Source organism: Pristis pectinata, chromosome 5 (assembly GCF_009764475.1).
Source record: "Pristis pectinata isolate sPriPec2 chromosome 5, sPriPec2.1.pri, whole genome shotgun sequence".
Taxonomy (NCBI): Eukaryota; Metazoa; Chordata; class Chondrichthyes; order Rhinopristiformes; family Pristidae; genus Pristis; species Pristis pectinata.
The window spans coordinates 56,948,102-56,974,351 of record NC_067409.1 but is presented as its reverse complement, the minus strand read 5'-3'; the positions used below and the strand labels follow the sequence as shown (position 1 = coordinate 56,974,351).

General features: G+C 43.7%; 1 protein-coding gene across 2 annotated transcripts in view; it reads right to left on the bottom strand.

Annotated features, from left to right (window-relative positions):
- Positions 1 to 26,021, bottom strand: part of casd1 (CAS1 domain containing 1) — a 95,115-nt gene extending 69,094 nt beyond the window's left edge. Inside the window, exons 1-2 of one of the 2 annotated variants that reach the window (XM_052015829.1) lie at positions 25,877 to 26,021; positions 21,815 to 21,994 (exon numbers count right to left, since the gene is read on the bottom strand). In XM_052015829.1, coding sequence (XP_051871789.1) covers positions 21,815 to 21,994; positions 25,877 to 25,931 — 235 coding nt within the window. In that variant the 5' untranslated portion in view covers positions 25,932 to 26,021. Of the gene's footprint in view, positions 1 to 21,814; positions 21,995 to 25,876 lie in introns of those variants that run through there. The other variant, XM_052015831.1, reaches the window with a different exon arrangement.
- Positions 26,022 to 26,250: the final 229 nt, after the last annotated feature.

Sequence of the window (26,250 nt, the reverse complement as noted above, 5' to 3'; positions counted from 1 at the left end):
TCAGTAAAAGTTGGTGAGTCAAAGGGGACAAACCAAATTTCTTTAGCCTCCTGAGGAAGTAGAGGCGCTGGTGAGCTCTCTTGGCCATGGCATCCACGTGGTTTGTCCAGGACAGGTTGTTGGTGATGTTCACTCCCAGGAACTTGAAGCTCTCAACCCTCTTGACCTCAGCACTATTGATGTAGACAGGTGTATATACACCACCCCTTTTCCTGAAGTCAATGACCAGCTCTCTAGTTTTGTTGACATTGAGGGAAAGGTTGTTGTCATGACACTATTCCACTAAGCTCTCTATCTCCTTCCTGTACTCCGATTCATCACTGTTTGAGATACGGCCTACAACGGCAGTATCATCTGCAAACTTGTAGATGGAGTTAGAGCAGAATCTGGCCACACAGTCATGAGTGTATAGGGAGTAGAGTAGAGGGCTGAGGACGCAGCCTTGAGGTGCACCAGTGTCGAGTATAATCATGCCGGAGGAATTGCTGCCTATCCTCACTGATTGCGGTCTGTTTGTTAGAAAGTCAAGGATCCAGTTACAGAGGGAGGTGTTGAGTCCTAGGTCTTGGAGTTTGGTGACAAGCTTGCTTGGAATGATTGTATTGAAGGCGGAGCTGTAGTCAATAAACAATAGTCTAATGTAAGTGTCCTTACTGTCCAGATGCTCCAGAGCTGAGTGTAGGGCCAGGGAGATGGCATCCGCTGTAGACCTGTTTCGGTGATAGGCGAATTGCAATGGGTCCAGGTTGTCTGGCAGGCTGGAGTTGATGCATGCCATGACCAAGCTCTCAAAGCACTTCATGATGGTGGATGTCAGAGCCACTGGTCGGTAGTCATTGAGGCATGTCACCTTGCTTTTCTTTGGTACTGGGATGATAGTGGTCTTCTTAAAACAGGTGGGAACCTGAGATTGAAGCAGGGAGAGGTTGAATATGTCCGCAAATACTTCTGCCAGCTGATCAGCACAAGATCTGAGCACGCGGCCCGGGACACCATCTGGGCCAGGTGCTTTCCTCGTGTTCACTCTTCGGAAGACTGATCTTACTTCCTCCACTGTGATCACAGGTTCAGCTGTGTTGGAGGCTGTCAAAGTGGATGGTGACAATCCACTTCCTTTTTGTTCAAAACGTGCATAGAATGCATTAAGTTCATCAGGAAGGGATGCGCTGTTGTTATCTATGCAGCCTGACTTCGTCTTGTAGCCTGTTATGGCATGTAAGCCCTGCCATAACTGGCAGCTGGTCAAGGACTCTATTTTGAGTTGGTATTGCTTCTTGGCATCCCTTATAGCTTTACGAAGGTCATACCTCGCTTTCTTGTACAGATCAGGATCACCAGATTTGTGTGCAGCAGTCCTCTCCTTCAGTAAGGAGTGGATCTCCCAGTTCATCCATGGCTTCCTGTTTGGGAACACCTGTATTGTTCCCTGGCCCTGACCATCTCATTTTCACCATGGATGTCAAGTCTCTGTACACTTTCATCCCCCATCAGGAAGGCCTTAAGGCTCTCCGTTTCTTTCTCGATAACAGATCCAGCCAGCTCCCCTCCTCCGTCTGGCAGAACTGGTACTCAGCCTTAACAACTTTGCTTTCGGCTCCTCCCACTTTCTCCAAACTAAAGGTGTAGCCTTGGGCACTCGCAAGGGCCCCTGCTATGGCTGCCTCTTTGTGGGCTACGTGGAACAGCCCATGTTCCAAGCCTACACCAGTAATGCCCCCCCAACTCTTTCTCTGCTACATTGATGACTGCATTGGGGCTGTTTCCTGCACCCATGCTGAGCTCGTCACCTCCAACAGGATCCTACCACCAGGCAACTTCTTCCCCTCACTCCCTCTCTCTGCTTTCCGAAGGGACCCCCTCTCCCCGAGACTCCCTTGTCCACTCGTCCCTCCCCACTGATAATCCCGCTGACACTTATGCCTGCAACCGCAGCAAGTGCTGCACCAAGTGCTACACCTGTCCCTACACCCCCTCCCTCACCACCATTCAGGGTCCCAAACAATCCTTCCAGGTGAGGCAGCACTTCACATGAGTCCAAGGGTGTTATTTATTGCATCCGGTGCTCCCTCCTGTACAGTGGGCTAAGCATACATCCTTGAGGTGTGCCTGTGTTAATCGTCAGCAAAGAGGAGATGGTTACTACCGATTTGCACTGACTGGAATCTCCTGATAAGGAAGTCAAGGATCCAGTTGCAGAGACCCAGGTTTTGAAGCTTGTTGAATAGTACTGAGGGGATGATGGTGTTGAACGCCGAGCTGTAATTGATAAACAGCAGCCTGACGTATGCTTTGCTGTTGTCTACGTTCTCCAAAGCAGAGTAGAGAGCCAGCGAGATTGCATCCACTGTAGACCTGTTGTGGTGATAGGCAAATTGCAGGGGGTCCAGGTCCTTGCTCAGGCAGAAGTTCATTCCAACCATGACCAACCTCTCAAAGCACTTCATCACAGTAGATGAGTGCTACCGGGCGATAGTAATTGAGACAGCTCAGCCCTTTTGAAGTAGGTGGGAACCTCCAACTGCAGCAGTGAGAATTTGAAGATGTCCTTGAACACCCTGCCAGGTACACCATGGGGGGCCAGACTCCTTGCAAGGGTTTCGTCCTCTTGAAGGATGTTTTGACATCAGCCTCCAAAGACAGAGATCACATTCTCCCTTTCAAAGCATGTATAAAAGGCGTTGTACACATTAGGGAGTGAAGCATCACTGCCATTTATGCTGTCAGGTTTCGTCTTATAGGAAGTAACACATGCCAACCCTGCCACAGCTGTCGTGCATCCGATTGTGTCTCTAACTTCACGTAGAATTGCCTTTTCACTCTCATGATGGCCTTCCGTAGGCCATACCTGGACTTCTTGTAGGGTTCGGGATCACCGGGCTTGAACACTACAGATCTAGCCCTCAGCAGACTGTGAATCTCCTGGTTCATCCAGGGCTTCTGGTTTGGGAAAACTCTGTACGTTCTCAATGGCACACACTCATCCACGCAGGCTTTTATGTAGTTGGTGATGGCTGTGGCATATTCATTCAGATCCAAAGATGAATCCCTGGATATGGTCCAGTCCACCAATTCAAAGCCATCCTGTAAGCACTTCTCTGCCTCCCTTGACCACACCTTCACCGTCCTCACCACTGGTGCTGCGGTCCTCAGTCTCTGCCTATACGCTGGTAGTAGAAGTACAGCCAGTTGATCGGACTTGCCCAAAGTGTGGGCATGGGATGGCACGGTGAGCATTCTTGATGGTGGTGTAACAGTGATCGAGTGTGTTGTCTCCTCTGGTTCCATGGGTGACATGTCGGTGGTAGTTTGTCAGAGACTTCAAGCTGGCCTGATTGAAGTCCCCCACTGTGATCGGGAAGGTATCAGGGTGCACTGTCTCGTGACTGCTGATCAGGGTGCTCAGCCAGATTGACATTTGCCGGGGTGGAATGTACACCACTACTGGGATGACAGCAGAGAACGACACTTGACCGTCAGATGTTCCAGGTCAGGGGAGCAGGACAGACAGAACCACATCTGTGCACCACGATGAGTTGATCAGGAAGCAAACACTTCCACCTTGACCTGATGCCACTGTCCGGTCCACACGGTGTTGGAGTGCTGTGTCCAGAGTGTTAGGGGTGAGCCATGTCTCTGTGAAGCAGAGTACACAACAGTCCCCAATGTCCCTCTGGTACTGCAGTCCTGCTCTGAGGTCTTCAATTTTATTTTCCATAGACTGTACATTAGTCAGGAGGGGGGCGGGGGGGAAGGAAGTTGGGGTGCTTAGGACCCTGCGTTTCAGTTTTATCTGTAGCCCTGCCTTGCAGCCACGTTTTTTGAAACACTGGAGATATTCCCTGAGCTTCCAGCTGCTGCACTCAGTCCCTGGGTGGTCTGGAGTCCCGAGTCTGCCAGTTCTTATCTTCCTAAGATCGCTAGTTTCTTTAAATAACTTGAAACAATGTTAATTACATTGTCATGTAATGTGGCTGCATATTTGACACAATGTTACTTACGATGTTACTTACAATGTGGTTGCAGATTTCAGCTGTAGCAGTTGTAAACGGGAATATTTGATAATTCCCTTGGGAGCTGCACACAAAATGTCACTCCTCTCTGGCGCCATCTTTGATCTTTGCCCACCCACCTTAGCCATCTATCTCCTTTTGCAGACTCTGCGTGTCCTTCTCAACTTACCAACCCACCCATCTTTGTACCATCAGCAAAAATGTGGCTACAGTACACTTGATACCTTTCATCCAAGTCATTAATATACATTGTAAATAGTTGAAACACCAGCACTGATCCCTGTGGCATCCCACTAGTTACTGACAGCCAATCTATGAATGAACCCTCTCCATTTTTTGTTAGTTAGCCAACCCCCTATTCATGCCAATGCATTTCCCAAATCCAACATACTCTACTTTGCGTAGAAACCTTTTATGCATCACCATAATTAAATGCCTTCTGGAAATCCAAATACACTACACTGTTATCCCCTCTGTTGCAACCTAAAAGAGCTCCATCAAACTTTTCAAACATAATTATACTTCCATAATTCTACATTGATTCTGCTTGACCATCTAATGGATTTACTAAATGTCCTCCTGATTACTACCTTAATAATGAATTCCAGGATTTTCCTAATGATGGATGATTATACATCAGTATGCAAAGGCATCATTTTGGAATTCAAATGCTTCAGTTTGTACCCTCTGCTGACCTCAAACAGCAGAATATGATACTAAGCCTAATGCTTTCCACAGTTTTTCCTTAATGTTACAACAGTCAACAAGAAGTAGTCATTCCTGCTGACTCCTGAACAAGCCACATCCTCCCACAAAGGATAGATTAGATGACCAAAAGATTCACCAGGGTCTATCTAGAACTGGAAAACCCACTGGGAGAGGGAGGTGGTGCAAGAAGAAACCTAAATATATGCGACATGGCTCCAGCACTGGACCGGTGATGGAAGAACAAAGGACTGTGTAAAGCTCAATCTAGTCTTCTGGACACCTCCCTCCACTAACCTACCTGGCATTTCCTGCCTGTCATCTTACACCCCTCCTTAGTACACCAATCACCTCTGAATCCTTTATTGCCATTCCCCTTCTCCTCTTTAAGTTGGTCATCTCATCTCTCCTGATACAGGGTTTCAACCCGAAATGTCAACAAGATTTTCCTTCCCACAGATGCTGCTCGACCCGGTGAAATCCTCCAGCAGATTGTTTGTTGCTCCTGTAATTCTGTGCAGTACGATTAAGGTTCCATCTATGAATCCAGATTTACTTTTCCTTCTTTCACATACAAAATGTTATTTTAAAGAAAACTCATAATGACAGAAGATAGTTTGGCCCATTCAGCATTTTCTGCTTCTGGGACCTTCTGTTATACAATGAGGCTTGTTATAGCATTGCCCACAAGATCTGCCTATTAATTCTATCCACAAAAGAGTGCAAGAGGCTTCCAATTTTCATGTTGCTCATCTTTATTTATCTGTCTTGCTTAGTGACTGATTAAATAGTTAAGGTCATTAGATTTATTGGTCAAGTCATGGATTACTAGAACAAAGAGGTAATACTACAACTGTGTCAAACGCAGCTCGAAAATTCTATGACATTCTGCTTATCATGCTCCAGGATGAATGATATCACCAAAGAAGGGACAGTGGACTTATGAAAATTCTGGCAGGGCTGGAGTATTTTAGTTATTACGGCAAATTGCCTAGATTTATTTTTGGAACCAAGGAGGCAAAGGGGAAATTTAAACCAGGTGCACAAAATTAGATACCTAGACAGGGAGACAAGAGATTCTGCAGATGCTGGAATATGGAGCAACACACACAAAATGCTGGAAGAACTCAGCAGGTCAGGTAGCATCCATGCAGAGAAATAAACAGTTGACATTTCGGGTTGAGACCCTTAATCAGGACTGGAAAGGAAGAGGGCAGAAGCCAGAATAAAAAGTGAGGTGGAGGAGCACACGCAGGCAGGTGATAGGCAAGTCCAGGGGAGAGGGGGAAGGTAGAAGAGTAGGGGAGATGCAAGAAGCTGAGAGGTGATAGGTAGAAGAGGCAAAGGGATGGAGGAGGAGGAATCTAGTAGGAGAGGGCAGTGGACCATGGAATAAAAGGGAAGGAGGAGGGGAAGGGATGGGCATGTCATGAGGGTGGGGAAAGGGGAAAGAGAAGGGGGGAGGGGGCCATAGGATTGAGGGAAGATGGGGGGGGGTGGAAGGGGAAAAAAAAGGGGGGGGGGGGGGGGAAGAAGAGAGAAGGGGTTACCAGATGTTAGAGAAATCGATGTTGAGGCCATCAAGTTGGAGATTCCCAAGGCGAAATATGAGGTGTTGTTCCTCCAACCTACCTCTGGCCTCAATGTGGCAGTAGAGGCGGCTGTGGATAGACATATCAACATGAGAGTGGGACGTGAAATTGAAGTGGGTGGCCACCAGGAGATCCTTGCTTTTGCGGCGGACGGAGTGAAGGTGCTCAACAAAACAGTCACTCAACCTGCGTTGGGTCTCACCGATGTGGAGGCCGCACCGGGATCACCGGATGCAATAAATGACACTCTCGGATTCACAGGTGAAGGACTGCCTGAAGCTTCCACTCAGGACATCTGAGATGTCCTCCTTTTTCAGAAAACAGTGCTTCCCTTCCACCAATGCTGCCCTCACCTCCATTTCCCACACGTCTGCCCTCACTCCATTCTCCACCACCCCCCCCCCCCCCACCCACCATAACAGGGACAGGGTTCCCCTTGTCCTCACCTACCACCCCATGAGCCTCTGCATCCAACGCATCATTCCCCACAACTTCCACCACCTCCAACAGGATCCCACCACAATATACGTCTTCCCCTCTCTCCCCCCCCTCCGCTTTCCATAGGGATCACTATCTCTGCGACTCCCTTGTCCACTCAACCCTCCCAGCACTTATCCCCACAACCGCATTAAGTGCTACACCTGTCCCTACAGTGCTTCACCTGTGAATCTGAGGGTGTCATTGGTTTTATCCGGTGCTCCCAGTGCAGCCTCCTGTACATTGGTGAGACCCGACACAGATCGTGTGACTGCTTCATCCAGCACCTTCGCTCTGCCCACCACAAAAGCAAGGATCCCCCAGTGGCCACCTACTTCAATTCCACATGCCACTCCCATACCAACATGTCTATCTGTGGCCTCCTCCAATGCCACATTGAGGCCAGACACAGGTTGGAGGAACAGCACCTCATATTCTGCCTTGGCAGTCTCCAACCTGATGGCCTCAATATTGATTTCTCTAACTTCCGGCATCCCCTCCCCTCTTCTCTCCCCTCCCCCCCTTTCCTTTTTCCTTTCCACCTGCCCCCTCCTGTCTTCCCTTATTCCTGTAGCACCCTCCCCTCTTTCCCTTTCTCACCCTCATGACCTGCCCATGCATTCCCCTCCTTCCCTTTATTCCATGGTCCACTGCCCTCTCCTACCGGATTCCTCCTCCTTCAGCCCTTTGCCTCTTCTACCTGTCACCTCTCAGCTTATTACATCTGCCACCTCCCCCACTCTCTTTACCTAGCCCTCTCACCTATCACCTGTGTGTGCTCCTCCTCCTCCGACCTTCTTATTCTGGCTTCTGGCCTCTTCCTTTTCAGCCCCGATGAAGGAACTCTACCTGAAACGTCAACTGTTTATTTCTCTGCAATAGATGCTGCCTGGTTCTTCCAGCATTTTGTGTGTTGCTTAGACAGGGAGAACATGTGCCCATTTTCTTTGGCAGAAGTTAATAACTAGGGAATATAGATTTAAAATAGTAGCTCAGATCTTCTTAAAAAAAAAACAGAAGATACGAATGGTATAGCAAAATAAACTCCAAAGCAGTAGCAAATTTTTAAAAGACTAGTTGGGCTCTTAGCTTAGGCATCAGAGAATTCACAAACATTTAACATTTCCTGCTAAAATCTTCAAATATGCTCAGTTTTCTTTTGTACTGCTTTGATTCAACCACAAAGATGGATAACAAAAAATCTTTCAATGTTGAGCTCACAGACTGTGGCAATACTGCATCAGTCCAGTGATGCCACACTGGCAGATGATACTTTTCAGGGGAGATATTACAAGACCTGCTCTCTCAAGTAGATACAAAAGATCTCGTCGTCCTAATCAACACTGAGCAGAACCCACTGTCCTAGCCAATAGTTATTCTGATTCATCAGCCTTCATTTAAAGATGATCATCTGGTCTTTAACCTCAATGTTATCTATGAAATGTTACTGCGTGCCAACTGACTGTCACATTTGACCGAAACAGTGACTATGATGAACTGGAAAAGTCTAAACATCTTGCCAGTGATTTGGAAAGATCTGCCAGCAGGATTCTCTCTAAATGCCAGCACATTCTTGACTTCCATGTTGTGCACTGAAGCACATAATTCAGGAAAGCGATGAAGGTCAGGTGCCATGAGGCAGAGCTCAGTCCAAATGAGCTGAGATGCTTGATACTATACACGTCTGTCCCCTCAGGTTCACGCCAGCCAGTGAAGGCAAATGGTTTGTTTTTCCTTTCTTCATAAATAATAGTTAATTAACTTACATCAGTTAATTGGAATTGTAAGCATCTGCTTCCCAAGGCTTTGACTACTCACAGACCACTGTGCCTCAAAGGACGGTTATAGCAATGAGGCCTGAAGCTCGATTTTTCACAAAGGCTGCAGATTGTTCATGCAGCTGCAGGGATGTCAATACAAGATATGAGCTATAGCCCCAGCTGTTCACAATCTACATCAATTTGGACGAAGAGATCAAGTGTAACATATTCACGTTTCCAGAGCTCATGTCTGTGAGAGGTGTGGGGTATGTAGACAGGCTGAGTGAATGGGGAAGGCAGACAGAACATAACGCAGAAAAACAGAGCCATCTCCATTGGTCAAATAACATAAAACAGAGCATTTTAAAAAAATGGTGATATACCAGTGTTAGCATGACTTGTGTGTCCTTGTACGTGAATCATTGAAAGTTAACAAGCAGATATAGCATGAAATTAGGAAGGCAAATGGTACATCTACCTTTATCGAAAGTTTTAAAGAACGGGAGTAAAGATGTCTTACTGCAATTATATAGTACCTCAGGGAAACAGCACCTCAAATATTATGTACAGGTCTGGTCTCCCTACCCAAATAAGGATACATGTTGCACTCCTTCTGTTGCACAAAGGTTCACCAGATTGATTCCTGGGGTGAAAGACTTGTCCCATGGGGAGAGATGAAGCAGACTTGAGCCTACATTCAAAAGCTTACAATAGTGCAAGGTGATCTCACTGAAACATACAAAATGCTTACAAGCCTTCACAGGGTAGAGAGAGGGATATTGTTTCCACTGCCTGAGGTATCTAAAACCAAGAGTCTCAGTCTCAAAGTGGTGGGCTATTCTGATCAAGACACGAAATTTCTCCACCTATACTGAATCTTTGGAATTCTCTATCCTAAAGGGAGGTTGGCCCAGTGTATTTGAAATAGAGGTTGACATAGTTTTGAATCTTAAGGAAAGCAAGGCATATGGGATGATGACAGGAAAGTGGCACAAAGATAAAATATCAGAAGTTATCTTATATAAAGGTGGAGCAGGCTTGTGAAGCCCAACAACCCTACTCCTATAAACACAATCTAGCCTATTATAAATGCATTTTATTGGCTCTGGAATCCAGAAGTCATGATGGATAAGCAACAGACAAAAGCAATCTAAATGTTTGTATCCTGTAAACATCATTTTCAGGTTTAAAGTGAAACTTCCTACAAGGATTTTCTCATGAGCTGCAATAAAATACCATGGACTTAATACTGTTTTAGAAGCATACTGATGACATACTTTCTTGTCTTCCTGATTCACATACCTCATGAAACAGGCTATAATTCCAAAATAAGATTGCCAAATCTTCTTGGCCTCTCAACATAGTGAATGCCATCATGCAGTCAATCACACAAAATCCACGTTCAGGATTTGACCAGTGACTGATGGCCATTCCTAGACCTTTCCCAGTTACACTTAGAAATCAGCTGCTAGGAAGGATACAAGAAACACAGGAAACATACTGTTTACCTTCCTAATTGCCTGTTACACCTACATGTTAGTTATCAATGTCCTGTATACAAGGACACCTGGGTCCTACAAACATCAACATTTTCCAAACTCTCAGCTTTTAAAAACACTACATTTTGGTTTTCCCTACTAGAATAGCTCATATTTTTCCCACAATGCACTCTATCTGCCATGTTGTTGCCCGCTTACATCCACATCTCTTAGCAAATGTCCCTGCCACCAACTCATCCCATGCGGATTCCAATTGAAATTCCACATTTCTGACCCACTCAGAATCAGTTACATTTAAAATATCCAGCATTTCGAGGTAGCATTTTTATCTTTTCCTCAGATCCATGCTTAATGCCATGCTCTTGACCTGCAATATCACTGACTATCTCACAGCTATGTCATGGTCCATCATTCTATTTTATTCCTTGCCATATTCAGTGTCACAACATGTATCTTTTTTCCTTCTTTTCAGACATCAAAGACTGCATACTCCAATAGCATTTGAATTCCAATATCCCTTCTGACCTTTCTTCCCCTTCACTTTGCTCTAACCACGTCTCCTCCAATCTCATTCCATGCCACGTTTTCCCCATCCCTTCCAATCTTCTCTAATGCTGAACAACCAGTCCTCAGCAGAGGTCTGAGCTCTGTCCCCATTCATCAACATCTTAATGAATTCTGAGCCCAATAAGACATTCTCTTCTTCTGTCACCTTCATATCAATGTCCTTTCCTTTCAGGAAACACCACCACCTCCCCCCCACCACCTCCAGAATTCCCAATCCACCTGGACCTCTCTTTCACGCCTCTTATGCTCTCCAGCTGCTGACAGAGCATTGACGGCCTTGATATTTCTACTCCCCTCATTCACTATAAGATAATCTCTTCTGAACTTGCAGCATTTCTTCACTGAGATATCGTCATCAAATCTGTTGACAATGGTGGCTCTGTTGTGGTCTAGAGAAGTGACCTCTAACTCTAACACAGTGACTTCCTGTTATGAAGTGCATTAAACTAAAAATACTCACCCTCAAATTCTTCCATAAACCTGTCTCATTACATTTTCAAACTCCTCACCGCCTCCTCGCAATCAATTCATACATTTCACTTTCACCCAAAACTGTGCCTTCAGTTCATTTGAACAGGTTCCCTGGCATTCTCTCTCAAACCACTACTGCTTTCAACTTCTCCCTTTTCTCAAAACCTATGTTTTCAGCTAGACTTCAAATCACCTTCTTCCTAATTTCAACATCAATTAATTTTTTTTTAAAATAAACAGTAGGATTTATTTGTGTTAAAAGGTACTAATGAGTGAAAATAATTGTTGCTGCCAGCTATCTTGACCACAAAATTACAAGTTCAAACTCGGGCAATAATTTGGCTCAGTTCCATTGGTGCCAACAAGAACATCAGCCAGGGTGCATAATGGGGGGAAAATAGCAGCAGCAAAAAAATCTGCTGGAGGAACTCAGTGGGTTGAGCAGCATCTGTGGGGAAAGAAGAATTATCAATGTTTCAGGTCAAAACCCTGCATACAAAGACCTTTTCAGTCAAATAGTCACTCAATAAATGTTGTCAGGCTCTGTTAGAATGCCCCCAGAACACTCTATGCAAAAAGATGCATTTCACTGTGTTTTGATGTACATGTGACTAATAAAGATATCTTATAATATAGGTAAAATATTTGCAGGCTTGTAGAATGGCATCCCAGCAAGGACAACATATGGAGAAAGGTGATTTTTTAGTTGCAATGGAAAAACAAGGCAGAAAATGAACAAGTCCTTTTGATAACAGATCTTGCGACATCTTTACAAAGCCAACAGATCACATATCTTCTATTAGCCTTGTAGTCCTGATGAAGGGTCTCAACCCGAAACATCGACTGTTTATTTCCCTCCACAGATGTTGCCTGACCTGCTGAGTTCCTCCAGCATTTTGTGTGTTGCTCCAGATTCCAGCATCTACAGAATCTCCTGTGCATACATTTCAAAGAGCTTTGTTTCCTGACCAAACAAATGCCTCACCATTAATTTAAATTAAATGATGTGTCTTTCAATGAATAGAGATTCCAGCTCATCAACATTTAATTAAGATATTTATTTATTAGTCACACGTACATTGAAACACACAGTGAAATGAGTCTTTTTGCGTTACTGAGAATGTGCTGGGGGCAGCCCACAAGTGTTGCCACTCTTCCGGCGGCAACACAGCATGCCCACAGCTCCTAACCCGTACGTCTTTGGAATGTGGGAGGAAACTGGAGCACCCGGAGGAAACCCACGCAGACACGGGGAGAACATACAAACTCCTTACAGACAGTGGTGGGAATTGAACCCAGGTCGCTGGCACTGTAATATAGCGTTACATTGACCACTACACATTGCTGAGATTATTACAAATATATTCTTAAAATCACAAAGCTGATTACTAAAACAGAATGTCCTTTAATTCTACATTTGATATTTTTGAGAAATCTAACAATTCTGACCTTTTATATTTACCAGAACAAATCAATAAAAATGAATGACAAGGCCAGATGAACCACAAAGTGAACTCAAAGGCCAAGTTAACTCTGTTGTGCCTCAACATGAAGCATGTTTCCGGATAATACTTCTTATAAAAACTTCTGGGAATAGCCAGTTGGTTACAGTACATTTTCAACTGTTGCCATTTTCTCAGAGCAACTGTATCTTAAATTTTGGGTCTCAATTCTGAGTCAGTTTTACAAAGTTGCAAGTATAATGCAAGTTATAAATCAGGTGACATCATGTGTACTGAAATAGTCTAACACATGCCCTTCTATCTATAATCCCAAAGCAAAATACTGCAGATGCTGAAAATCTAAAGCAAAAGCAGAAAATACAAGTCAGATAGCATCCAGCCAATTAAATCATTGACCCATCATCAAAACTGGTAAATGTTAAAATGAAACAAGTATTAAGTTGCAGAGAGGCAGGAAGATGCGTGGAGGGAACAAACAAGAAGGTTGGTAATATGATGGCAACCAGGAGGTACTGAATAAGATAGGTAGTGGTGCTTCTACTGGCTAAGGTAGGGAGGTTAAAAGGTGTATCTGGAGAACATGCAAATAGATGACAAATGAAATGTGAAATACTAGAAAGGAACAAAAAAAACACAAGACTAAAATGGCCAATCATCTGAAATTCCTGAATTCAATGTCTGAGTCTTGAATCCTGTAATATGCCAAAGGTACACAATGAAATGCTTATGCAAGCATCACTGGAGAGAACAAATGCAGAATGGGCGATTGTTTAACAGAACAGCGCCATTCAGTGTGCAAGGATGATCCTGAGCTTCTGGTTGTCCATCACTTGAATTCTCCATCCCATTGTCACTTTGACATGTGTCTTTGGTCTCCTATACTGTTCCATGAAGCTCAATGCAAGTTCAACAAACAGCACATCATCTTCCATCTCAGTACAAATTCCAGGTAATCTTGTAGCTCTTTTCCCCCCCATATTCAATCCACCCACCCCCATATTATTTCAAACTTCATTCATTTCATTAGACATACATTTCCTCCAGAAAGATCTGCGAGTCAAGTCGTCAAATTGGGTTTATCGTCATATGCACACGTACGGTGAGGTATGGGTACAATGATAAACTGGCTTGCAGCAGCATCACAGGCAAGCAAGTAAAGATTTAAAAAAGATTGTAAAACAAAACTAGTGCAATCACAGGTCCAATAAAGCAGTTCTGTGCACTTCCATTTTAATTTTGAGCCATCGTTTGATGGTGTGTAGGAAGCAGAGTTGTAAATATTGTTATTGGTTTATTATTGTCACTTGTACCGAGGTACGGTGTAAAACTTGTCTTGCATACCGATCATACAGGTCAATCCATGACACAGTGCAGTTAGATTGAGTTAGTACAGAGTGCATTGAGGTAGTACAGGTAAAAACAATAACAATAGAGTAAAGTGTCACAACTATAGAGGAAGTGTAGTGCAGGTAGACAATGAGGTGCAAGGTCACAACAAAGTAGATTATGAGGTTAGAGTCCATCTCATCATATAAGGGAACCGTTCAATAGTCTTATCACAGTGGGGTAGAAACTGTCCTTGAGCCTGGTGGTATGTGCCCTCAGGCTCCTGCATCTACCTGATAGAAGAGAAGGGAGAATGATCCAGGTGGGTGGGGTCTTTGATTATGTTGGCTGCTTCACCAAGGCAGTGAGAGGTAAAGACAGAATCCAAGGAGGGGAGGCTGGTTTCCGTGACGTGCTGGGCTGTGTCCACAACTCTCTGCAGTTTCTTGCTGTCCTGGGCAGAGCAGTTGCTGTACCAAGCCGTGATGCATCCAGATAGGATGCTTCCTATACCAAGTATAGCAGCTCAAAGGCAAAGGTTTTTTTTTTGCAATTAGACATAAAATTGGAATTCTACAGAAAATTCTATAAGGGGGAAGTCAGTGGGTATGTTTTGGAGTTGGAGAGAAAAATCACACTGTATTAATATTTAACATGAAAAACTGGTAAAGTCTTATGTTAAGAGCAATTCAAAAGCTAAACCAACTAACCTCAAAATGCTTATTTATTTCCTTTACTATAAATTAAGCCAACATTCTGCCCGCCAAGCCTATGCCTACTCTCAGAGCATTCTCATTTCCTTGTCATCTATGCTCTCTCACATGCCCATCAACTCCCTCCCAGTTCTCCTACCACTGACCAATATGCATTTAGCATATGGCGGAAACCAGGGTACCTAGGAAAAAACCTCAGTCACAGAAAGAACGTGCAAACTCCACACAGACAGCATTCGAAGTCAGGAGCCACGCAGCAGCACCACCCGCAGTGCCATTCTCCCGCTGCAAGGTGGGGCAGTGTTAAGCATGGTTTAAACAACAGTGAAATAAGTTATTTCTATGCCATAACTATGTGGAAAGGCCAAATTTTATCATATATTAAGTTGAACACTCTACGGCTTCAAAAATTTAATTGAAAAAATATTAGCATCTGTTACATTAAAAGTTTGTGTCTTCCAAATGGCTGCAGGAAAATACATTGATTTATTTGCAGTTAGTAAGAGATCTTGCTCCTAAGCAAACAATAATGCAAATGAGACAGTTCTCTTTTGGCACTGCATTCAAAGGATCACACTTCTTAGAAGAGATGAAGAGCACAGAGGAAGCAGGGAGCTAATGCTGAAATTATTGATCTTGCATGTGCAAACACAGCCGGCACATTCAAGCCTAACTATTTGTCATAGCCAAGATCATTCACTCTATTGTGTTGAAGGAAGTAAAAGGACTTGCCCATTGTTTACAGAAGTAATAACCAGATCGCAGTTTGATAATAAATGAGGCAGAGGCCAAAAACTCTGTAGTATTGTGGATTTGCAGCAAAACTGCAGGTTTGTCCTCCTCCTGGAGGATTGTTACCATAAACATCAATGATGCAGGTAACATTGAAAAAGGCATGGAATAAGGAGATAAATTACCACACTTAATGAATAAACATAACTTTGAAGGCTTCAAACTTTCAGATAAAAAGTAAAAAGAATTGTTACATTATGCAAAGGGTATGAACAACAGAACTAACAAAGCAAAGACAACACTGTGAAGTTGATGATTGTGACACCAAAGAACCTTTGGCCTGCTACAGATGATGGATGAAGAGATTGTCTTATGGTTATGAACCCATTAAAGACACCCATGATGACAGTGGCAGTGATGAAGAACAGCACATGAGAACATCAGGAAGGACTGGGGAGAAAACTGGGAGATCAGTGCATAAAACGCTTACAGAAGTGTTCCACAACCCACCAAAAGATCATGAGTGTTTACACTTTTCAAGGAGATCAAATCTCATTAATCAAGCAACCCTCCAACAAATAAAATCAATTTTTTTTAAAAAAGCATTTCTTGATTCGTTACATCTTCTCATGTGCTTCCACTCCAGTTCTGTGGGTTCTCTAGTGACTGACAGGACCCATTAGCTCTTCCACCGGTAGGCCAGGCACTTGAGATTCGGAGATGAGTCGCTTGGGAGGTAGTGCACTGCTTACACAGGCAATCCCTGTGTTTGTGGGGGTGTGGGATGGGGGTCATGTTCCTTAAAATAGTTCATAATCACAACTTTCCATAAAGTGAAGTCATGTTATCTGCACAGGTGTGAAGAAATGCTGGTTGAAGAAAAATTGCATTTACCATTCCTCTCCACCCACCCCCCAAATACAACTTTCACAAGAATGAACTTTTATTCCATAGCTTAGATTTTTTGGTAGTGATTTGCAAACTGTTACCTGAATTGCCATAGTTTGGGTGGGGATGTCTCCTGTACTGGGCTTCTATACATACCTAATATGCGAACCTGAGGTTCTCAATAGCACCCTGAATATTTCAGAGGGATTCCAAGGAATTGGTGAGGACATCGCACCCTCCCCCCATGGTGTTGCCTTCTTGAGGCAGTGTCTCATGTAAATACTACTGATGGTGAGGAGGGATGTGCCTGTGATGTATTGGGCCGAGTCCATGACTCTCTGCTGCTTCTTGTATTCCTGCACATTTGAGTTGCCGTACCAAACCATTCCAGTAATTTGTGCAATAAAATCTAGGCTGACACTCCAGTGCAGCACTGAGGTAGAGCAGCAGAGAGTGGTGTCAACATTTGGATCAAAATGTTATACCAAAGTCTCATCTGTTTTCTCAAGTGGGCCCAATAGATCTTGTGATAATATTTCAAAGAGGAACAGGACAGTCATCCTCTGTGTCCTGTTCAATAAATATCCATCCCATTACTTATCACCAATACAAATTATTTGGTCATTGTTGCCTACAATCACAAAATTCATTAATATTTTATAGTGCTTTTGAAATATGAGGGACAAAGATATAGAGTAGACAGCTGGTATCTTTCTCCCCAGGGTCAAAATGTCTAATACTAGAGGGCAGCATTTAAAGTGGGAGGAGGAAAGTTCAAAAGAGATGTGCAGGGCAAGTAGTTTCTTCCCCCTGCGTACCCCCCCCCCCCCAACACAGATGGCTTAAGGATTCTCCCCAATCCTTCCTGATGTTCTCATGTGCTGTTCTTCATCACTGCCACTGACATCATGGTTGTCTTTAATGGGTTCATAACTATAAGACAATCTCTTCATCCAACATCCATAGCAGGCCAAGGTTCTTTGGTGTCACAATCATCAACTTCACAATGTTGTCTTCACTTTGTTATTTCTGTTGTTCACACCCTTTGCATACTGTAACAATTCTTTTTACTTTTCATCTGAAATTTTGAAGCCAAAGTTATCTTTATTCATTAAAATAGGTAAAGGTGGTGGTGGAGGCAGATACAATACAGGTGTTTAAGAGGATCTTAGATAGGCACACAAATATGCGGAGAATGGAGGGATATGGACCATGTGTAGGCAGAAGGGATTAGTGTAATTAGGCATCATTAGCTCAGCACAACATCATGGACCGAAGGCCCTGTTCCTGTGCTGTACTGTACTGTTCTATGTTCTGTGAGAAACTAAAAGCAATATGGAAAGAATAAAGATTTTTTTTTCTTTAACTAATACATTTGCGCCATTCATCTATTGGTGATGTCCTCTGATAATACTCATTTGAATAAACTTTTTCCAGATCTGATCAAATATTCCTATCAGGGCCTTACTTTTGGCTTGAGATTTGAATCTGCATCATATACCAATGTAGTTACCAGTTCTGATGAAAGTCATCAAACCAAAACATTAATTCTTTTTCGCTCTACACACTTGCAGCATGTTTAGCTCTTATTCAGATTTTGCTTTTGCATCATGTAGGAGTAAATTCTATAAGAACATAAGTAAAACATGCAGAGATAGAGCTATATGACTACATCACCCCTCAAATCTCATCTGTCCTCCAACATTACCATGTCTGTTCATTCCTGTGTTCAAGCTCAGTTTCCTGCCTGATCCATATTGTCATGTGGGTTCAAATTTCTGGCTATTTCAATGTTGAACAAACTTAACGACCAACCATCCACAGTTCTCATTAAAGAACTTCAATGAGTTACAATACAAAGCCTTCTGCAGTGAACTCTTGAGGCACTTAATTCTAAGTGCCCCTAATTCTAATCAAGAGCAGAGCATTTTGGTATGTCTCGTCAATCTCCAACAGAATCTTGTACATCCCTACGCAAGCCTTCGTCAATTCAGCGAGCCGCAGTGGGTCCCACCACTAGCCACATCTTTCTCCCCACTCCTTTCCAGCTTCTGCAGGGACCGCTCACTCCATGACTCCCAGGTCCGTTCAACACTCCCCACTCACCCTTCCCTGAATCCTGGCACTTACCCCTGCAAACGCCATCCATCCAGGGACCTACTCAGCCCTTCCAGGTAAAGCAAAGATTCCCACGCACTTCCTCCAATCTCATCTACTTCGTCTATGCTTGTCTCGTGCTCCCAATTTGGCCTTCTCCACATCAGCAAGACCAAGTGCAAACTAGACGACTGATGTGCAGAGCACTTGCGCTCTGTCCACAATGGATAACCCAAGCTCCCAGTTGCATACAATTTCAACTCCCCTTCCCTTACCAACATGTCCATCCTCTGACTTCTCCACTGCCAGGATGAGGCTCAATGCAAACTAGAGAAAAACCTCACATTCCACCTAGTTAGTCTACAACCCAATGGTATGAATATTGAATTTTCCATTTTCAGGTAACCCATATCCCCTGTGTGATTTCCCCCCCTCCTTCCAATCCACTTACAGCCCTCCCAGTTTTTGTTCCTTTTCCCATACCACCCTCCCAATCCCTCATTTTTTTCTCCCTTCCCTCCTGGTTCCATCCATTTACTATCCACACATTTCACCCACCAGATCTCCTCACCTATGTAGTTCCCTCTGCCCTTCAAATCTCCCCTAATGGTTGTCATTATCACCTTCTTTGCTCATCAGATTGCAGCACTGGTAGCCTTTTGTGATGCTGCTTAATATCCTGCAGCCTCTGTCTCCGCCTTCGCCTTCACCACCACCACCAACCACCTCCCCCCCCCCCCCCCCCCCCCCCCCCGTCCCCACTTGGCTCCATCCGTCTCTCATCCTTCATCCCTCCTTGGTCCACCAATCACCCACTTTTCTTTCTACTGGCCATCTTCCTTCTCCAAGTCCTGATGCAGGGTCTCCACCAAGAAGTCAATAAATTTCTCCCACTTCCCACCCCGCCACAAATGCTGCTCGACCTGCTGAGTTCCTCCAGCAGTTTATTTTTTCGCCTATGAGATCACCCTCATATTTCTAAATTCTTACAAATTTAGGCCAACTTTACTTAACCTCCCCTCTTAGGAAAGCAACCTCATATCAGGAATAAATCTAGCAAATATACCTTTGGTAAAAGATATGGAAATCAAAAATCAGACATTGTACTCCAAATCTCATTTCTCCAAAACCAAAATCTCAGCTTCTGTACTTGAGTACACAAAATGTCTTTCAAGAAAGGCCAACATAGCATTTGGCTTAATTATTTGTTGTAATCTCAGATTTACCTTCTGCATCTGATCTCCAGCTCATCTTGGATTGTTGTGTTTGGCTGGTCATATGTGAAAGTCTGAGACTAGATAAGCAGCAAGTGCCTGAGAGTCAGCAGTCAGTCAATATGTTAAGATGTGTTTAAATCTAAACGTTGCACAAGCAGGCTTACGGTATACAGAAATTGTATGGGATAAGAGCTGTAGACCAAGTGTTATCAATATCAAAGCTCTCCCAATATCTGAAAGATATTGGCAAGAACCAGCTTGTAGATGAAGATATGGGAGAAAAGGTACAAAAGGATCCCGAGGAGAATGTCAAGATTAATGCAGATATTTGCGCTTTGCTAGAAGTGTTGGTTCAAGCAGAGTTATACACTTTGGCCCAACTCATCCATGACGACCAAGGTACCTTCCAGAGCTAGTCGTATTTGCCTGCATTTGGCCAATGTCCCTCCTAAAGCTTTCCTACCCATGAATCTGTCCAAATGTCTTTTAAATATTGTAAATTTACCCACCTCTACTATCTCCTCTCAGCTCATTCCATATACCCACTTCCCCCCCACCACCGTGTGAAAAAACTGCCCCTCAGGTCCCCTTTAAATCTTTCCCCTCTTACCTTAAATGTATGCCTTCTAGTTTTAAACTCCCCTAACCTGGGAAAAAGGCTATGAACATCCACTTTATCTATGCCCCTCATGATTTCATAAACCCCTATGTGACCACCCCTCAGCTTCCATTACTCATGAGAAAACAGACCCAGCCGATCCAGTCTCTGCTCGTAACTCAAGCACTCCAGTCCCGGCAACATTCTTGTGAATTTTTTCTGCCCCCTCTGTAGTTTAATCACATCCTTCCTATAGTATAACAATCAGAATTGCTCATAATATAAAAAGGTAGCAAAAAATTTATTTGTAAATTCATTATTTGGGCATCTGGTCGACATTACCAAGGCCAGCATGTATTGCCCATCCCTAAATACTCTCACACTAAGTGAATTGCCAGACCATTACAGTGAGCATTTTAAAAGCCAACTACATTAGTGGATCTAGGGATAAACCAGGACAATAGTTTACCTCCCTTGAAGGATGTTAATGAAGCAGATGGGTTTTCCAAAAATCCAGTAGTTTTGCAGTCATCATTATTAATAACCAGTTTTTTTTCCAATTCCAGATTACTAAATTTAAAGTTTTGCACAGATGCCACAGTGGAATTTGAATCCATGATCGTTGGTCCAGTTCTCTGAATTACATATCCAGTAATTTAACCACCATGCCTTTCATTAGAACGAAAAGTTGAAGGTAAAGCAAACTTTAAGGTGTCAAGAGAGGAGAGAACAAAAGATGTAATAGTTTTAAAATAACTGGTAGAAAAGTTAGAGGGGAGATGAGAAATAATAATAAACCCTTACAGTTAAATAGTATTTGAATGTGCACCTGAAGATCTGTGTGGCTACAGATCTAGTGCAGGAAGGTGGGATTATGTTGGCTAGCTTATTTATCTTAAATGGACTCGTAAATTTTCTGATTTCTATAAAATAAAGGCCATTAGGGGCATGTTGGTCCAGGATAGTCCGAATCTGTCTTTTCTAATGATCTTCAGGCTGAATTCTGACTGCAATCAGTACTAATTGATTTCCCTCACTTATGTACTTCTGCACCATGGGCTTTTACTTCATGCACGTTTTATTGATGTACGATGTTGCAGAACGATCAATTACATCACAAAGTAAACTAGACAGCAAACAATACAAGTAAACTGCCTTCGGATAAGTCAAGTTCAAAATGTGCTCATGCATTAAGTGTTATGCCACAGATGACAGAAGACCACTCCGTGTTTACGCCTTTCAAAACAGGATGGTAAAACAAAATGAGGTTTGAAAGGGACAATTCCATTCTGCAGCCCCCATTTCATACAGGAGGTTGTAATCCCACGTTTGGATTTTCTTTTGCCCAGATTCAGGGAGGCGGCACCTCGACACCAGTGAAACACAAAAGGCAGCAGCTTGGACCGACAGCCACCGCCGAGCACTGAACGGACGGACAGTGGGGGACGGACGAGCCGCCCACTCTGTGGCTCACAGGCTGCAGGACCCGCGTTGCAGCAGCGACTAAAGCCTGTCCCTTTCCCCGCGGTCTGGACTCCAGGCCCAGCCGCTAACGGCGACGCCCGGCTCCGCCTGAATGAACACGGCTGGCGCCGAACTGCCGAGCCCCGGACCACCCAGCCCACCGACGGCGATGCGGAACTCGCCTCCCCCTACACCACCACCACCATCCCCGTTCCGTCTCTTCCCGCCTCCTTACCTCCATAGCCCCTGTTGATCCCGTGGCCGGCGGTTAAGATAAGCACGAAGCTGATGGCAAGTAGCTTGGCGTTCCTGATGTTGAAGTGTTGATTAATCTCCCGCCTGCCCATCGCGTAGGCCTGCGCCGCCATCTTGGCTCCTCCATGACAACCGAGTGAGAGCCGAGTTCTGAGAGAAGCTGGAGCAAGAGAGCAGGAGAGGCGGAACCTGAGCGCATCAGAGGGGAGGAGTCGAGGGAGAAAGGGGGCCACGCTGAACCCAAAGGATGGGAGGGAGGGGGCGGGGACACGCTGAACCTAAAGGGGAGGGTCCAGGGTGGAGCAAGGTCACAGTGGATTAGAGTGGGGTCGGGGTAAGTGAGGCCACTCTGCGGCGTGGGGGCGAGGGGCTCACCCCCACCCTCACTGCAACATAAATAATGTTTTCCCTCTTTCACAATTCTGACAGTTTGCTCCCTGAAACGTGAACCCTGTCCCCCCCCGACATTGTCTGATCTACTGTGTTCCCAGCATTTTCTCTTTCATTAAATTTCAGATTTCCAGCATCTGCAGTTCCCACCCCACAATATTAGGCGAGTTCCTTAAGAGAAGAGGAGTGGCTCACTGCAGCAGAGGGTGAGGAGAAGCCAGAGAGAAGTGGAAGAACAGAGGAATCACAGCCCACTCCTTCAGGTTTTATTCCCTCAAAAAAAGAGTATCCAATTCCCTTTACAAAGTGGAGACGAGACTGCAGATGCCGGAATTTGAAGCTGGAGGAACTCAGTGGGTCAGGCAGCATTGGTGGAGGGAAATGGACAGTCGACATTTTGGGTCAAGACCATTCATCTGGACTGAATTCCTCATGTTTCTTGTTTGTTGCTCCCTTTACAAAGTGACAGTTCATCGGCTTCCAGCTCTCAGGCAATGCATTCCATATTGTGACCACAACCAGCATGAAAAGTATTTCCACATGTCACACCTGGTTCTTCTCTTAAAGTTAATTATTTGGATTCTTGATCCTCCACTGATGCAAACAGTTTCTCTTTTTTCATCTTGTCCAGGCTTTTGATAATTTTGAACACATATAAAATTATCTCCCTACCTTGCCTGCACCAAGGAGGACAATCCATGCTTCCTCAGTTTATCAATTTCACTGAAGTTTCTTGGTCTCATGAATGTTCTACTAAATTTTTCTTGCACTTTCTGTATGGGGGTTGACAGGGTAGATGCAGGGCTGATAGAACCATGGGTCAGTGTCAAACTAAGGGAATGGGCTGTGGAGGATCAGTTGCTGATATAGTCAAGATAAAGACTGAAAGATTCTTGCATATTAAGACAGTCAGGGAATGAGTACCATACAAGAAAGGAGTACCAAGGTATGGAATGATGGAGAAAGGCAAAAGTTCAAATGCCCTTTGGCTACTTCTTGTATACTGACACTTGTGTCCTTCCTATGGTGACCAAAATTAGAAGTATTAGTTTAATTACAGTTGAATCAGTGTTTTATAGATTTTCAAAACAGTCACCTTGCTTTGCTGCTCTATTTCCATTTATAAATTCCAGGATCCTGCATGTTTTTCCAAACAATTACCTTCTCAATCTATCCCCTACCTTCAAATGTTTATGCACATATACACCCAAGTATCTGCCCCTACATCCCTTTAGAATTGTACCCCTGGTCACTGTTGCCTTTCTCGTTGCACTGTTTAACATGGTGTTAAATTTCATCTGGCTAGCCTAGCTGCCTTTCTGGAATTGCATCCCCTTAAGCTCCATTGCTATAAACTACTCTTCCAAATTTTGAATCTTCTATAAATTTTGAAATTATTGAAGTCAATATCTTTAATATACATCAAGGAAAGCACAATATTGACGCTTGGGGAACATTAGTGCATTTCCTTCCTTCAACCCAAAAATCAACTATTCACCAGGACTCTGATTCCTGTCCCTAATCAGTTTTATATCTATGCTGCCACTGTCCTTTGTGGGCTTAAAATTTGTTTTAAAGCTTATTAATAGCACTTCCTCAGACTTCTTTTGACAGTGAATAGACACACCAGCCACAGTGCCCTCATCAAACTGTTGCCTCATGAAAAAAAGTTTGCCAAACAAAATTTGCCTCTAACAAGCCAGGACTGGCTTTTGTTTAATGTTCAATATTTGTCCAAATGACTATAGGTTGAAACTCTTGAGTGCAGTACCCTTGGGACCACTGAAAATTCAGACCACAGAAACTATCCTGATCATCTTCATCTGAGCAGGTTACACAAGGGCTCTGAGATCTGCCGATAAACTGAAGTTACCATAAGTAGGAAACGTTGTTGCAAAAGGTGCACGAGTAGGTTAATTAGCTACAGATTAGTACAGATCTTACTTTTAGATCTTAAGTAGAATTAATTAATTTGTACTGGAGATTCAAAAATGACAGACCACAGGATTTGCTGGACCACCGAAACCTGGATTAAAGAGCTTAAACCCATTGGTTGACTGAGTTAGCATTAAGATTGTTGTAGATGGTGAACCACAGGATATGGTCAAAAAATGCATGCATGAAAGACCGCTTCATTTGAAAAGACCTTCAAAGTGCTCCTTCCAGCAAGTGTTGATTGCCTGTCCATCCTTTATAAGGTCACCTGCAATCTTGGGTCTCTGCAGGCTGGTTCCTTAGATATTCATGTCATAGGTAGTCTTGACAGTGCTGAAGAATCCACGTGGGTTTCAGCTAGTTGCTGGGTCTCCTTGCTCTTTTCACCCAATATGTATTTTTTTAAGTGACTATTCTTTTGTTGGTCATTGGTATTTCAATGCTTGTAGATTTGTATTATTTCCCTTGAGCTATGATGGTCCTCCAATTCAAAAATGCTTTGCTTTTATGATTAGTTAGTTCTCGGAGCTCCTGGTTGATTTGATCAAACCAGTACATGTTTCTTGATACTGAAAATAAGAATCTCTTTACAGGTGCTAATCATGATGAACTGGATTAGAACCTGTGGACTCTCTATAGCTTCATCTGGTTGGGGATCATTAGTGAGGTGCTTGATCAGTAGAACTTTCTTTGAAGGGGTTTGAGAAATGAAGACTCTGAGGTATGGAGACAGGGCCACACAAAAATTAGGCAGTGAGTGTACTAGGAAAAGGAGGAATGTCACACTGCACAAGTAAGGCAGGTAAACATGGAAGAGAGGGAAAGCCATTAGAGCTGCCGCCTCACAGCAGCAGAGACCCAGTTTCAACCCTAACTTTGGGTGCTGTTAGTTTGGACTTTGCACGTTCCCCCTATGACTGTGTAGGTTTCATCTGTGTGTGCTGGTTTATTCCCAAAGATGTGCGGGTTGCTAGCTTAATAGACCTGTGTAAATTATCCCTACTGTGGGGGTAGAATGGGGGGGGGGGTTGTATGATGAGAATGTGGGGAGAATAAGAAAATGGAATTAAAGCAGGATTATAGTAAATGGGTGATTGATGGTGAACACATACTTGGTGGACCATGATTTTGTGATGCATTATCCTAGTATGGTATGATTGTGGAGACTGGAGGTGGGATCACCCTGTGCTTGGCAGGTGTGGCTCTAGAAAGAGTGGAGATCAGACCAGACAGTATTAGTTTGGTGGGTTGACCCAGATTAGAGGCAGGTCCATACTGTACCAGGAAGGTAGGCTACTGGAGAGTTGGTCCCTTTCAGTGAAAAGGCAAGTTAGAGGGGGATTAAATCAGCAAGATATATGGACACACCAGGAAGACCAAAAAGAAAGAATGGAAAGGCAAGATATCACGTATATAATTACAGCAGGTCAAAGAAAAGTATCAGTTTTGAACTTATGACCCATAGATAACACTCCCTTAATCAGAGACGAAGTACAACCCACTGGCAGAATTCAGAATCCAGATCACAAGCAGCAAAAAAGAATGCACAGAGCCAAACATTGACATTCTAAACTAAAATATGTTTAAATTAACCTTTTTTTAAAATAACATTGCAAGGAAAAAATCATATGGCAATTAATCACCATCAAGCTAAACTACTTCAAAACAATCTCTACAATTTCAAAGTACTATAGTTAATCTTTAAAACTTTATTCACCTCTCCACGATGGTAATTTCGGTTCTGTTGCTGGATTGTTAGAGTTCTGGTCCATCTATCAGTGATTCTGACAAGACTGCAAGAGGTACAATTGCAGCAGGTGTTTACACAGGTGTATTCAATGGAAGTAATCCAGTCTTTTCACTTCCTCTTCAGGCCATATCTCTTCCTGTGTAGGTGGGATTTAGGCTACGATAGGATATTCTCTACTCTTTTATGTTATCTTAAAGGGACAGTGGCACAATGTTGCTATAGAGGTAAATAAACAGAAAGCTAATAAAGCAATATTACTTTTGAAGAAGGACATTGTCAATGCAGAAAAATCACATGATAATGATACAACAATGCTTTGTATCAAGTGTCTTCAGAACTCA